At 38.2% G+C, this 15,821-nt stretch overlaps 2 protein-coding genes across 3 annotated transcripts; one reads left to right on the top strand and one right to left on the bottom strand.

Annotated features, from left to right (window-relative positions):
* Nucleotides 1-2,858: 2,858 nt before the first annotated feature.
* ptdss1b (phosphatidylserine synthase 1b) lies at nucleotides 2,859-11,035 on the bottom strand. Of its 2 annotated transcripts, none has more exons than XM_028461095.1 (13): nucleotides 10,715-11,035; nucleotides 10,025-10,116; nucleotides 9,353-9,397; nucleotides 9,142-9,266; nucleotides 8,874-9,032; nucleotides 8,376-8,527; nucleotides 7,979-8,120; nucleotides 7,529-7,641; nucleotides 6,993-7,058; nucleotides 6,282-6,381; nucleotides 6,009-6,068; nucleotides 4,524-4,602; nucleotides 2,859-4,433 (listed from the first exon to the last, which is right to left on the bottom strand). In XM_028461095.1, the coding sequence occupies exons 1-13, from the start codon at nucleotides 10,891-10,893 to the stop codon at nucleotides 4,336-4,338; spliced, it is 1,410 nt and encodes a 469-aa protein (XP_028316896.1). In that variant the 5' UTR covers nucleotides 10,894-11,035; the 3' UTR covers nucleotides 2,859-4,335. The 2 variants fall into 2 exon arrangements, with proteins under 2 accessions (XP_028316896.1, XP_028316897.1); XM_028461096.1 differs by lacking the exon at nucleotides 10,715-11,035 and adding an exon at nucleotides 10,482-10,610.
* Nucleotides 11,036-11,228: 193 nt separating this feature from the next.
* On the top strand, nucleotides 11,229-15,319 carry mterf3 (mitochondrial transcription termination factor 3). Its single transcript, XM_028461538.1, has 8 exons — nucleotides 11,229-11,340; nucleotides 12,519-12,883; nucleotides 12,987-13,139; nucleotides 14,013-14,202; nucleotides 14,325-14,472; nucleotides 14,552-14,623; nucleotides 14,713-14,874; nucleotides 14,967-15,319. Exons 2-8 carry the CDS (start codon nucleotides 12,526-12,528, stop codon nucleotides 15,159-15,161), a joined length of 1,278 nt encoding a protein of 425 aa, XP_028317339.1. The 5' UTR covers nucleotides 11,229-11,340; nucleotides 12,519-12,525; the 3' UTR covers nucleotides 15,162-15,319.
* Nucleotides 15,320-15,821: the final 502 nt, after the last annotated feature.

The following is a 15,821-nucleotide window of genomic DNA, read 5'->3' as shown; positions in this document are numbered from 1 at the left end:
CTTCTAATCACGTCCGTAACATGCATACTGTTCTGAGCAAAGATATATATATGGTGGATTGAGCAACTCCTCATGAAAAAGCAATGTCCAGCTCCATCCGCAGCTTGAAGAAGACGGTGATGAAGTAACCGACAATTGTCGACAAATACATTTGTCGGTGACTAATTCTGTTGTCGATTTTTGTCGACAATGTCGACTAATTGTCGCACCCTTACTCCGAAGTACCACGACTACCAATAAAGAAGTCTTTGAATGGTTCAAGTGGGACAGTGTTGGTGCAGCGTGTGACCTCCAATGTAGTGGCTACAATTGTGGTAGTTGCGCTCCTGGAGGCAAAGAAATGACCCTCACCTACGTCCAAGCTGACAAACACAGCAAACGCCCTCACTGGTATGCTGCTTATTCTTGGAAAGAGGACCCTGCAACACTACCAGACAACAGACGTGCAGTGGAAGCAATCTTTTGAAACACGGAAAGACGTCTTGAGAAAGAGCCGGAGTGGAAGGCTGCGTACAAAGAGCAAATCCATGAGATGGTCTCGAGAGGAGCTGCCGGTAAGTTAACAGAGGAGGAAATCAACAGTTGGAAGGAACCAAGTCACCTAGTCGCCCCATATCTTCACTCAACCACAACCCCTGTAAGGATCTTTTGGAATAGTAACCAAGAATTCAGGGGCATAGGTTTGAGAGATGTATTGCACAGGTGTCCAGACATTTTGAATCAGAAAGGAGGAGTACTTCTAGGATTCAGATCTGGGTTGTATGCTGCCCTCAGGGACGTAAAAAAGATGTACAACTCGGTCTGGCTAAAAGGCAGAGAAGTCCATCTCAATCAGTTCTTCTGGAGGGACAACCCAAAAGATGCATTCAAAGTCTATGCTGTCATCAGGGTCAACATCGGCCGGTTACATTGCTCAGATCGCCTTGGGGGAAACAGCCAACCTGCCCCAGTTTTCAGCCATAGTTGAAGAGCGCCAGGTTTTGGTAGATGACAGCTGTGTGAAAAACCTCTTGAAGGTGATAGGCTTCTCCCTTAACCCGTGGGTCCTATCAGACCAAAGTGGGAGGCCTGGAGCCACAGCTGAAGCTGCAACCAGTCTCAAAATTGCATCTGTTCCCGACTTTGGTGTTACCCAACCAGACGCGAGATGAGGAAAGTAAAGCTCTAGCAGTCAGTTACAAACCAGAGACAGACCAACTTTGTGTGATAATGTTTATAAAATTCTCCAAAAAGAGAGGAAAGATGAGGACAGGACTGGATTTGTGCGAAGAGGAAGTCAAAAGTAACACTCCAAATCCATTGACCCGTTGGATACTGCTAAGCCAGATTGCTGGATTCTATGACCCCATTGGTCTTGCTACACCTGCAAAACAGAAGGGAGCAATCCACAAAAGTAGTTATAGCTACCAGACCTTCTTTGCTAATTGCGAGATACAGAAGGCTGGACCAGTAGAAGACTGGAGGTGGGTTGAGGGCAGTCTCAACATATCAGGCATCATTACAAGGAAAGCAACTCCTGAAGAGCTTAATGAAGGGTCAGAGTGGCAACAAGGCCCAAAGTTTACTGGCCTGTACAAATGGCCAAGAAGTTTACTGCATGTGCGAGTCAGAGGGTGAGCTCGAAACCCCACGGCGCAATGAAAGTGAGGGCCGGCATGCGCCTACTTAAGTGGGATTCTGGAAAGAGAGACATACTCGGGATTGACATCAAGGGCCACTCTTGGCGTAGGTCGAGAGCTGTCCAAGCTTGGGTCGATGAGCTCTGAACAAAGTGGAGCGAGCTCGCAGGACCAAATTTGTTCATCCGACACAAGTGGCACCAAACAAAGAGTTGAAGATGTGGTCTGGATTGCAGGCCAGAACGCACTGAGAGGATGGTTTTGACTTGGTTGGGTTGTTAAGACGTATCCAGACAATAAAGGGGTGGTTTGAGACGTGGACGTGAAGACCTGTTTGGCCATTCCTGCCCCCTTCATCCCCAGAGCTCGGCGGTAGAACTCTAACATGCCCACTACCATCATCATTCGCAGAGACGTTCGGAGGTTGGTGGTAATGGTTCCCGCTAAAGACCAACAGGAGATGAGATAAGTCCTCACCATGGGTACCCAAGGACTCTATGATTTTGTTATTTAGTTGGTAACCCTGGGAGTCAACTGAATGATTTAAGGCCAAACCTACACTCAGTAGGAGGAAAGGTGGTGGGGTCTACTTCCTTAGTTAACTTTGTACTTCTGGTCTACAACGACTGCAAAGAACTTTTCTTTGAAGGCACTTCGGTTTCATTGTACTGTAAGACAATGCCATGTTCTCAAAGTCCTATAGATCAGACTCTGATGTCTGTAGGCACAGCCAGTTACTAAAAAGTGACTGGATCGGACGGTCGGAACCAGACCGTTGTCAGGAGCACACAGCCCGTTGGTATGTAGAAACTGCTAAAGCAGCCTGACAACACCGGTAATAGATGTTTGATGAGTGTGATGATGCATTTATTCTGTTTCAGGTCTGTGGCCTGTGGTCAATGAAGCTGCCTCACAAGCCTTTTCGGAGGGCCGAAATCAAATATCCAAACAGTAGTAGTTCTTAACATCAAAAAATACAATTAAAACTTCTCCATACACATTTTTTTAGCAACCTGTTTACTCAAATTTTGAGAAAATCTAAGAATAAACTTTTTATAATTTCTATTAAACACTTTATATACAATATGGGCTGCTAAATTAACAGATGCATCAGATGGTTTTGAATTCAAGTCTTGGCCCTTATGAAAGTATGTACTGTATATGGGCAATATGAACCAAAGCTCATATCTCAATACTTTTTCTCAAAATGGCTTTATACAATATAAACCACAGTAACTTTAAATCAAATGATGTCTGACCAGAGAGACAATTCAGAGTTAAATTTGCTGATGTAAAATGCCACACAGGCACATTTATTAATACAAACAGCTGCACAATATATTCCACTTTAGTCTGTTTCTCCTCTGAGGGACAGTACGTGTGAATGAGTTCTGAAGTGTCCATTTATTCCATCTAACTTTTCTATATCGCCAAAACAAAAAACTCGATAAATCTTGAATCTCGATATATCTCGCCCAGCGCTACTTCAAAGGGGGGTGTATTCAGTTACTGAAACATTTCTTGGTGCAGTGCTTGTTTGACATTGATACAAATGAGAAAAAAAAACATAACTGTGTTTCAGATCTGCTTGCAAACACTGCGTTATCACCTCCCCAGAATGTGTTCATTGCTTCCCAAAAGCAGCAAAAACTTGATTTCATCTTCTGATACGACAAGGCCACTATTCTAGTTAAGCCACAGTTTGTGGTTTGCATCCCCATCACAACCTCCTCTCCTCTGACACCTGCCTGACATCTGGGAGTTGTTCTGAGTGTTTCATGTCACTATATTTGGCTCCCTCTTTTCACCACAGGGGAACCCTGTATGAAGAGGACATTATGTGACGATACTCTTAACAGGGAGTAAAGTAGGGTTTATTCCTGGTCTTTATCAAACCTGTTTTGACTCACGATCTTTGTTTTCTACAATCAAGGGTTGGGTTTTTTTTGCACACTTTTAAGCGACAACTTATATGTAAATATTTCGCAAAAATATGACTTTAATGGTAAAGGTTTTAAACTTTAATACAGACCAACATATGAAAATATACACCACATAGAAACGTTGATGTAAACCATTCACAGTTCAAGTCATAAGTCTCATTTACAAACAATGGTATAGCCCTTTCATACAAATGGTGATCGTGTGCATTCATGTCAATAAATTCTGTTCTTTAAAAGAAAGGGAAAAATATTCAAACACCAAACATTTTTAATGTAGCGGTTTGACATTTATCCTTAGCCAGCTTAAAGAATTGTTACAATGAATCAAAAGTAGAATAAATGCTATTTAGCATTTATTTAAAAAAAAAAAAAAAATGTGATTACACCTGTGGTTTTGGTGTTTACATTCACAGTTGCCTGAGGATTCATGTAGTGCTGAAGCTATTAGTAGTGCAATTGTAAAGCAGTAATTTTATTCAAATGCATTGCATCTTACACATATACTGTAAACCAGACTGGAAATAGTTTCAGTGGAAGCAAAACGTGTGTTGAACTTATTGATTCTGGATCTATCTCTAATCAACAGAGCAGTCAGGCCTCCAGCTTATTGTTGTCTCTATTTTCAGACTATGAGACTAGTGTTCATGTGACCTTTGAATCTAAGAGCTTGTTTGTTTACCTTGTTATTGTAATCTACATAAACTGTGCAATGTGTTCCTGCGGTTGTTTACAGTGTGATACAAAGGGATCAACACCACCATCCGTACTGGTTTTCATAATCTCTTCTCTTCAAAGCCATTTACAAATCGCTTTCTTCCAAAAGCAGTTCTTCCTCCTATGGGCTGTGAATGACTTAATGAATCCTCCTGAGCTGTGGAACAACGACAAGTCATAGTTGTGTTACATATTTTGAAGGAGTTTAGAGAAGACTTCTCATCAGTGTAAGTTTTAAGAGACTGACCTGCTTCAGCTTCATGGATGAAACTACCCGAGTCGAACTCTTTGCTGTCGTTACAGTCCTCATTTTGCACACGATAACACTATGAGAACAAAAGCCAAGAGACTGTTACTCTTCTACACACAGAGGCACAATTATAGAAAGCGCTATAAAAAACTAAAAATCATTTAAATCTATTAAAAAACGCCAAAGAAAAACAGTTATAAATAAATCACTTTCTGTATTTTGACTATATATATATATATATATATATATATATTGTATTTTGGTATCGTTAATGTATTTTAGAATGTTCACATTAGTTTTTGTCAAGCTGTTGGCGACAAATTTCTTTTTATGAGATAAAGACAGTGTAGATTGATTGATCAATAAATCGAAGATCATTTTTAAAGAAAAAAAAAAATAAAAAAACGTTAAAATTGCTGCTCAAATTTTTTTTTTTTTTTTTTTTTATCTCCACTGTAAACACGCTCTTATTGACATTGCAAAGTGCAGTGTTTTCTTTTATGTTATTCTGACTGTGACTTCTTGTGTTTCTTCACCAGAAAAGGAGGACAGTGTTTGGCTTGACACCATTTTGTTGTAGTTTGTTCCCGGTATTCTCCGTTACATCACCTCACTCTGTGAGATATTTAATTTAGGTCAGATTTGGATCTTTCTGTGTAAATCCCAAAATAAAAATCAGACTTCCAGTTTGTGAAAACATCAGAAATGTGCTGGGAAGTCACTTTGGCAGAGTTTTCGGGGGTAAACACCAAAAAAATCACAGTAAGAATGAATCAAAAACATTTGTAAGCATCCGCCTACGGGACTCCACATCCCACAATGCAATGCGAGACACTTTTCCATACCCGTCCCCCCATTTGTCTTTCATGTTTCTTGGTCGGGATGTATCTGAAACTGAATTGGCCCTCGAGGACAAATAAAATGTTTTCAGAATCTGATTCTAAACCGAGTGTTAACAATGAAGATCAAAGCAAAAAGTGATAATTTCAACCTTTTATATCTTTTTATCGAGCAAATGACCTTTGATTTATTGATCTATGAGGCCTACATGATGGATTTATCTGATAAAAATGATCATCTCCAACAGCTTTAAATTCCCCTTAGAGGAGTTAAAAAAGTTTACATTGTCACTTAGAATATAATACAAACAACAGGCGGGAAAATGGTTCTTGTTGACATTTTTTGTGTGGATTGTTTTGTGCAATAATGTTGGTTTCTTTTATTGTCAGTAAACATGTTAAATTTGGTGTATGTGGGCAAGCAAAAGTGGTTAAAACCAACAGCAGATCCTGGATCCTATACACACACTGTGTCAAACATTAAAATTGTTGAAAAATCTACTTGTTTGACTAAAATGTGTAGATTTTTTGGTTCCAGACTTTTTTTTTTTTTTTTTTTTTTAAATCAAACTGTACTGAACGGAGCCTCAGAACCAAACACAGCTTAAAGCTCCTCCTTTAAAAAAGAACCAAAACATCTTACCTTCATTTTTTCTTGCTCATACCACACCATCCCATATAATAAGAGAAGAGTTATGAGAGCCTGCAGACAAGAAGTGTTAAAAAGATTATTTAAAAAAAAAAAAAAAATGTATTTACAAATTACAATAAAACTTCCATCAAAAATTACAGCTGGAACTATATTTATTGAACATAAGACAAGCAGACAACTTTAATGGTCCTGTTAAGAAGAAAAGCACAGTAAGTAAAACTGTAGATATGAGTAGCACATACTCATAAACTTGCGTTTTCTTACCAAACACAGCAGCCACAGTAGAACGTAGAGAATTTGAGTCTTGGAAAACAAGTCTTGTCCGAATTTGACACAAACAAGAGCCTCCAGGAAAGCAATGGCCCTTAAAGGGAAACAGAAGTAGACTTTAATACGGAGAAAAATGTTTCACAATGTCCCCCTCTCTTGGTGAGGTTTCTCTACTGCAATTGGCCTTCATTAGAGTAGAAACCAAGTCTAGGATAGTGTTTAGTCATGTGTAAACAATATTCCATGAGGAAGCTTATTGTCATTTCTAAAGGTTACACTGCAGGGGTAGACAAATGCGGGTTTTTCATACTGATTGAAATAGGTCTCATCTTGTTGCTATAGAAACTAGAGCTCACTGGGGACATTAGCAGCAAGCTGGATGATTGAGGGGAGGTCAATAACGACCTTCTGCAATACATTTTAATATAGTAAAAGTAATAATGTGAGCAAATGCTGGTGAAAGCAAAACTTAAATAATGGCCTTCCTGGTAATACAACTTAACTAAGAGGAAATGATTGAAATAATCAGAAAGCAAAGCCAATGTATATGACTGAAGAAAGCCTGAAAAAACTGATCCATGTGAAAGGTATTTCATCAAATATTCTTTTTTAAAAGGTAAATACCGTTCAAGACAAGCCCCCCAATACACTACAGCCACTGATTAAAGAGGCTAAAAACAAAATGACACAACAAAAGATGCTCACCCAAAAACCCAGCACTGCGTACCGACTCGTTTACACTGTGTGTCTGTTAGGTAGGCGTAAAACTGTCTGAAAAGAGAAACAAATAAAGGAACATTATTTGATGATGTTTGGAGCACAGCTTTAAACATGTGTATCGGTCAGTGTTTATTTGTTCGTTTGTTTGACCGTTAGCAGGATTACGTCACAAGTACAACATGGATTTTGACAAATATTTAACCAAATATAGACCTTATGCCATGGAAAATTCCATTGATTTTTAAAGGGGATCAGGATCTATATAATTATTCTGGATCATTTTGAAAAATAAAAAAATCCCTATCTTTCATTATGGGCAAAATTTCCAGGGGAGGGGCACAACACAATACAATACTGTGTTGTTTTTAATGGGGAAAGAAATTACATCCAAAAAAAGCATCCAATAGTGTGAACTGGATAATCTACATCAACATCTAAACTCACAAATGTGAAGCAACTCTAAATATAGTATACTGTGACACAAAAATTTTAGAAAAAGATGTTAATTCACACAAACATACCGCACAGTGGGTGCTGTGATGGCACCGAGGAGGAGGATACGACACCAGCTGAGAGGGTGGGAGGCCTGGAAGATGAAGATGTGCTTCAGGAAGAATGTGTTCAACTCTGTCAGCTGCACAAAAGATGATACACATATATGTTTTTACATTAAAAAACAAAAACATAAATCCCTTCAGGGAATGACAACATTCTGTTACTGTAAAAAAATGTAAATCGTTTCAAAACTCTTGGTATTCCAGGCATTACATTTCCAGTAGTTGCAGTGGCAAAAACCACCCATGATGTGTTGCAATCATTTTGTAACATAATTTAATTTAATGCTTTTGTAGCTGTATCAAATAAAGTTACACACACCGACGAGTGCAATAAAATTGTTAGCTAGAGCCCAAATGTACACACAGTCTTGCAGCAACTGAAGCATCTGATACGACAAACCAAAGATATATTACCTGCCACAGTATCATAAAGAGATAGATGCCTGCAAGCCTCCGAAAGGAGGATTTGCGGTCAAACCAGTGCACAAAAGTCCAGCTGGCTGGAGTGAACTGGAGCACAGCCCTCTTCAGTTTGCCTGTGGTAGAATGGATATCCCTGACAGAAACAGTAGAGCAATCTTAACCAAAGAGAATCAAACACAACAAAGTGACTATTAGAAGATATTTTACACCTCTGCACGTTTATTGAACAACAAATATCAACTGTATGCTGTAAAGGAATTCACATTGAAATGAAACAGACTTTGTGTGACTGTTTCATTTGATGGAGGTTTTTTTTTTTACAGGTGTATTTGTACAGACGCGATGCTGTGACTACACTGTGAGGAGGAACAAGGAATAGAAAACTGACTTGATGCTTGCCCAGCAGTAAGTCCTCATCTCCAAAAACCTGCAGACGGTCATACCCAGCCAGATGCCTCCTCCGTTACACAGCAGGATGTCAAGTATCACCTGATCCCACCAACACTCTGCAAAGTTTGGTAGAAGGTGCATGAAGAACAGCTGGGAAAGAGAGAGAAAAGAGAGAGACAATATATTTAACTTCAATAAAAAAGTGGAAGGAAATGTCTCATCTTGACTAAAGATCTAAATCTTAAAGTATTGTCTTTGCATCCAATAACTCTTTTTCAAAGAGACAACCAATGACTGAGATAAGCTATGTTTCGTTCAAACTACATTTGTACTTTCGATTATCAAAAAAAAATCAATCTTTGTTTGTCTTTTAGAATATAAATGGTTAGGCTTTTATCATAAATTACACACTCATTGATGGAAAGTTCACATTTCAGATGATAACTTCTTTGACAAAACAACAGTTTTAAAATCAAAGACTGTGGACGTTGGTGACCTCGGTGAGCTCCCAGGTAATGCTTATGGTCCAACATAGGCCGTAACTGCGGATCAGCAGAGCCTTCATGGCCCATCCTCCAAAGTGTCCAAAAGCAAATATGTCACAGTGACTCAGGATGCGCTCCCATGTTATCACAGTACAGTTTACTGCATATTCCTGTGGAAAAATAAAAAATAAAAATGCCTTTTTTTAATCTAAAAAACTAAAGAAGTGAATAGACTACAAAAAAAAAATAATAAAAAATTGCTGTTGACATCGGCCTCACCATGATGTCCGCCTCTCGTTTGGCATAACGTAGATTTGGATCGAGCCAGTACATGAGGGCTCGCACTTGGTCCCAGTTGAGGAAGATGAAGAAGACAAGAAACAGGAAGTAGAGCACGCTGAGACCTAAACGAGACAAACAAAAAGGAGTGAGGATTAAGACATAGAAGTAAGCAGTGATGATGTGAATGTATATTATTCTGTAAACTCACCGAATACCATTCGCCATATTGCTGGGTGTGGCCTCGTAAAAGGTCCTGAGCGGAGAAAACAACGTTTTTTAAATCTGCTAATTAAAAATACAATTATTCTTTTTTTTGTTGTTGTTCTTTGATTTGACCTTTCTATTCCACTTTTGCACATCTTTGGTCTAGTTATTTACCTGTATTTTGGTATACAAAAGAATTTCCCTGTGATAAATCAAATACATACGCGTTATCTCATCACAATTAATTTCAACTTAAAGAGTAAATAAACCCTGAGGATTTGGCTGATGTGCGTCTAGGCTGGAAATTCAAAAAAATACCTTGATTGTGGGCGGGGCTCCAGGAGCTGTTAAGACACGCCCACTCTATACTATAAAATCTCCAAAGAATAATCTATACCATGCTAATACTACTAATAATACTCGTTATTTGCAATTCCCTCAATCCAACCTACTTGCCACAGACGTGCAAAATGTCACAAACCACCATTCTCTCTCTCTCTCTCTCTCTGCAGGCTGCAGATGTATGCTAGCCTATATTACATTGCTAAATATATACATACTTCCAACGGGCATTGCACTAGTAAATAATGATTAACGGAGATGCATGCTGCCTGCTCTGATAAGCATGAAGATAGATATACTGGATACGGTCTAGGCCTTCTCAACCCGTACTTACCATTAGGGAAGGCGAGAACACTGATGACCAAGAAGAAAAAGACGACCACCAATATGCCAACACGTAGGTTGCTGTCTGACTGTTCATCGTCCCTGTAACAACACAATGAGAAAACATAAATTAAAGAACAATAATTGAACAAAAAAATTGTCAAACATTAAACATAAGTATAAACACATAGTGGCACAAGAAGTGGGACACCCTTCAAAATAGTTCAATCCAGGTGCTACAATCACTAAATATATATATATATATAAAAAAATTATTAATTTTTTTATGTAATTTAATGTTACCTAATAAAAAATTGCTAGTGTAAAGTTTGTTAGGGGGAGGATTTTGCTGTGAGTTTGTTTGTCAGGATTCGTAAGATTTTGAGATAAGTAATTTCCGTTTGAAGAGGAATGTGGACGAACCAAAATCAGAAAACGACAAAGTTAAGCGAGTTTAGTTGACTAACCTGCAACATGATGCAACACCTAAGTACAGCTTAGATTGTGATTGTTCATCCATCTTTCATGTCCAAAATCCCATTTTTTTTTTTTTCAAGTAGTATAGTCAGAAATGTTCACCACCATGTGTAAAACCTTTGCAGATAAATCAAATCCAAATCCTTTGTAAGAGTGGGGTCTAAAGTCCATGGGAGTGAACAGACATAACTTATGCATAAATAGTGCAGATTAATTTACAGACCTGGTGAAGGCAAAGTACATGAGACTGAGCACAGTGGCTGACAGCAGAGAGATGGTGTGTGGTTTATAGAAGCAGCCCAGACAAATGTCCTCCACTTGTTGCTCGTTTATCATGCGGAAATGTAACTTTTGGGTGACCTCGTCCTTCCGGGGTGCTCTGGGACCTTCTTTAGATGCCATGTCAACGTTAAAGGCTTCTCCCTCTGCTAAACTCACGATAACTTGACATCAGACAGCAGCTTGCAGCCACTCAGGACCACAAAGCCGAGCTGTGCCTGAGACCACTGACAAGAGCCGAGAACCGACGGACCGAACCATAGCCATGTCCACAACGGGTGAGACAATGTCACAACACAAGTAGAAAATATTCATCTGAACAGAAAAAAAAGATTAAAACAATAAAGTAAGTATATTTAACACGTTTTTTTTTTTTTTTTGTTTTTTTTTTTGTTTTACTTCACTGCTATTTTATCAGTAATGTGGGTGCGAGTTTTATTTATGTAAATCTCTATTAGTCGTACGCTCCAGTCTGTGACGTCACTTCACTGCTTCCGGTAAGGTTCTCGTGTTGACATTGCCGAGGAAGTCTCACCGGAGCTACGAAACAGTTTCATTCATTGAATAAATGTGAGTACAGCATGATTATTTACAGTTTATACTTTAGTAGTACAATTAAATAATACATTAAGTCTGGTTTAAAACCTAGTAGTTTACCTATTAATAGTGAAATAGTAAGCTATTAACGCCATGGGTATGTAGGGATATGTCACACGTGGTTTAGTGTTGCATTTTTTTCCACATGGATGAATCTATGTCCTGGTTAGTACCTCAAAATTAAAAGGGCAACATTCATGTGTATAAATTAGATTTGTGTAATGCAAAAAAAGTCTCACCGTTTCTTCTATTGTGAATAGTTTAAGGGATAACCCTAACAACCTTCATCTCCTGTAAACTTCTGCATCAGTTATCAATGCAAAAATACCCCCAAAACATCCATTATCACCAATCACTACATCCATGTATCTTATTTTTCATCTTACAGCTAGCATTTCTATCTGAAACACCATTTGTCCATTGTATCCTATATCAATCTCTGGTTTTATCTCTGCATCACCTTAGCTATTCCTCCATTGTATTCATTGTAAATCCCTTTAATGTCAGCTTCTTATCTATTAAATGGGTATTCTGACCATCATAGCAGCTCAAACTACCAGGGTATAAATCCATGTAACTGCTTTGCCCTCCATTCACCGTGACACCTCTTTTGTGCACCATTCATGGCATTTGGTAGTTGTTGAGTAAATATACTGTATTTCAAATCATATTTACACCTTGTGTCATCATTAGGTCTAAAACACTCTTTTGAAAACAAGCGTGCTGTCATGTCTCTAAAGTACTTTTATAAAATCAAGAAGGCTACTCTTGAAAAATCACGTATAAATTAGGTCAAAATGTTGTTATTTTCTGTATTAAGATTGGGACCTCCTTTAGAAGTTGATCTGAGCAATAGGTCATTAGCACATGTCCTAAATAAGATTAAAGATCACAAACACAATCATAAGTTATTGTAAATTTTGCACATATAGAGTACACTATTTTAGGTCAGGTGATGATATAGATTAAATATGCATTCACTGTCTTGTGAGTTTTATTAAAAAAATATGAAATGACACAAGTTCAGGTGTTGCTGGTTCATATTGGATAGTAAACTAATCCTGCAGCTCATGTAATCTGTTTTACTTTGTTGAAGGTAAATTAGATTATTATTTAACATACTGTAATTTGTTCCCATGCATTTCTCACAGAACAATCATGGCGTCTTCATGTGCACAGCTGTGTCGAAGCTGCAGAAGTTTACCTTGCTCCATGGCAGGGACTCGTACCTGGCAGTTTTATGCCCAGGTTCGTCACACTGTTACATCATCGAGAGCCCCGACAAAAACCTGCACTGGAGAATTTTTCAAGGGGAACCTCACCACAGGTCAATCCAGACTGAGATGGAGCTCACACATTTTTGACTACAGTGACTCAGCAGCGAGATATTTCAGCACTGAAGCCAAGAACGAGAAGATAACAGATGAGCTTTGTAGCAGTGACGCTAGTCCATATAAACCCTCTCTGTTGCCAAACAAAGACGCTGTGCCACAAACCGACAGCCAGTTCTTATTGGGTATGTGTTCAGATACATGTTCACACATGAATTATATATTGACACATTTTTGGTGTGGTTTATTTTTACCTGCTTCTCTGTCTACGATCTTTTCATTGAGCAGATTTGGATGCTGCTACTGAATTCCCAGCGTTGGAGAAAATCAGTGATGAAGAGGCTGTCAGTATATCTGTTCCATCCTCCATTCCTCCAGCTTCCTTCTCTCTTAAAGACTATGTAGACAAATCTGAGACCCTGTCCAAGCTGGTACAACTAGGTAATCAAATGAATCATGATTATAATACTGCCCCAATTTTATTAATTAATTTGCAGTCGTATAAGGCAATGAGTGTAAGCGTTCTTGCCTGTTTATTCATTGACGGGTTTGGTGAAATTAGAGTTTGCAAAGGGGTGGAAAACTTACATGCAAATTTATGATTGGGAATTTTGGGAATATTCACAACAACAAAAAACTTTTAATGGAAATTATTTTTTTGGAAATTGGGAGTGATTTCAAATAGCTATCTCATCAGAATCCATGCAAAATAATACAATTAAAAAAACACATTTTGACAGATTTATTTGTATTTTTAAGCATCTTTTGGATTTTAAACACCACACATGTTTGTTTTCCACTCAATACATTTATAACCAAAAATCTCAGTGGCAAAAACAGCATCACTGATGTTCAAGCGCAAACGGTGCAGTGTTTCTTTTATCTTAAATTATTTGATTGAAAAAAAACAATTATTTCATTGTTGAACAAAATATTACTCATTTGTCTGATGCCTTTTTTTAAAAACTAAAATAAAGGACACAATCCCTCTCTCAAAACAACAAAAAAGTCCTGTTCAAAACGTTTCAGGCAATGGTCTCATCCTGATGGAGGAGTGCACAGTGCAGTCTGCCATGTGCTTGAGAAATTTGTCAATGCTAAAATATATTTTGCCCAAGGAAAGTTTCCAACTTGAAAAGCTCCTGGAAGTGGGATTCACACCACCCACTCTGTGATTATAAAGGACACTTTTAATTTTACAGTCACTTGTTTTCAGAAAATTGGAGAAACTGCAAAAAAAAAATTCAATTTAGAGTGAAGATGATGAACTAACCAGTCATTTTCCCACCCATCTTTTTCCTTGAATCACTAAAGGTGTGAATCTTTGGAAGGTTGAGCAAAAACCTAATGTAGGATCCATGCTGTTGAGACTTGACTTCAACATGGACGTTGCCCCACGGCTGCTGTTTCTCAAAGAAATTGGAGTTGAAGACTCTCGTTTTGGCTACATAATCACACACAACCCTTTCTTTCTGACAGAGAACGTGGAGAATCTGCAGGCGAGGTAGCAACAAGGCCATTTATTACTACTTTGAATCCGAGCTGAATTTCTTAGTTTAGAATGTCTTTGATGCACTTAAACATTTAAGCTCCTTTTCCTCTATTTTCTCTACTGTTTTCGTAAAGGGTAAACTATCTTAAGTCAAAGAAGTTCAGCGCTGAGACAGTTGCGTCCATGGTGTCCAGAGCTCCTTTTCTGCTCAACTTTAATGTGAAGAGACTTGACAACAGACTGGGATTTTACCAACAGCAGCTCGGCCTCAGTGCTTCTAATGTAGGGTTTGTTTTTTGCACAATGCATTGTGTGGCTCATTTTCTCATGAAATAAACACAACTTTTGCCCTTTTCTGCAGACACGGGACATTATCGCTCGTCTTCCCAGGTTACTGTGTGGCAGTTTGGAACCTGTTAAAGAAAATCTGAAGGTACTGAATCAGGATAAATGGAAATTACTGATTAATATGCACTTCATATGATCATTTACAGTGGTTTTTCTTAACGTATGTTTTCACAGGTGTGTGAAATAGAACTTGGCTTTAAGACAAACGAAATCCAGCACATAGTTCTTGCTGTTCCTAAAGTGCTGAATGCCAACAAAAAGAAATTGACCCAGATATTTGACTTAGTTCACAACACCATGAAAGTGCCTCATCACCTGATCACTAAGTTCCCACAGGTGGGAGAATTTTATTTTATTGTTAGTTTCAGATAAAAAGTACACACAAAAAGTTATCATGCCCTGATTATTATTAATTTTTTTTCTCCTAGGTTCTCAACAGCAAGTACTTGCGCCTCAGAGAGCGTCACTTTTTCCTTGAGTATCTGGGAAAAGCTCAGTATGACCCATCAAAGGACAACTACATCTCCTTGGATCGTTTGGCGTCTTTACCAGATGAGGCTTTTTGCACCGAGTTGGCTTTGGCTGCTTTGGAGGATTTTTATTTGTTCCAGAAAACACTTTAAAGAGGATTTCAGAAAACAAATACACATGCTGCATGCCAATTCAAAGCTTTGAATAAATCAGCAGAGATCTGCAATGTTTTTGTAATATCTGCACATGTTTTGCTGGACTTGTCTAAGGAAGAGGTTCAAAAGTACATATAAAGTTATGTTTGGTATTATGTTTTCTATGTGTGTTTTTAGAAAAAAAAAGCGTATGCCACTTGTAAGCAACGTTTGGGATTTATAAAAAACAAACTTGGCAAGAGAATGTGCGCAATACGTTGTATTAATGCAATTATTTGACTTTGAAAAGATGCCTGTCGGGGGGGCAGAATTTTTGTTTTTATATGTCTTTCCTAGACATTGGACATGCAGAAATAAATAAATTGTTGCATTTAATTGGAAAGCGTGCTACAGGTATGTGTGAGAGTGGGGTAGAAGAGGAGAGTGTCGAACATGCAATTTGTAACTGTGAAAGGAATGAGAACAGTGGAAGAACTAACTTTTTGAGAAGTGGAGTGAAGACATTTACACTTAAAATATATTCTTAATAATGACAGGAATACATTAAAAATCCTTGTTTGAGTTTTTAAGAGAAAGTGGATTATTCAACAGAATTTAAATATGTAGCCTCTGGCTCATACTTCAGCATAGTGGGTGGCGGTAATGCACCTTAACTAT

The sequence above is a fragment of the Gouania willdenowi genome, chromosome 11, assembly GCF_900634775.1.
Source record: "Gouania willdenowi chromosome 11, fGouWil2.1, whole genome shotgun sequence".
Classification (NCBI taxonomy): Eukaryota; Metazoa; Chordata; class Actinopteri; order Blenniiformes; family Gobiesocidae; genus Gouania; species Gouania willdenowi.
This window is presented reverse-complemented; position numbering and strand designations above follow the sequence as displayed.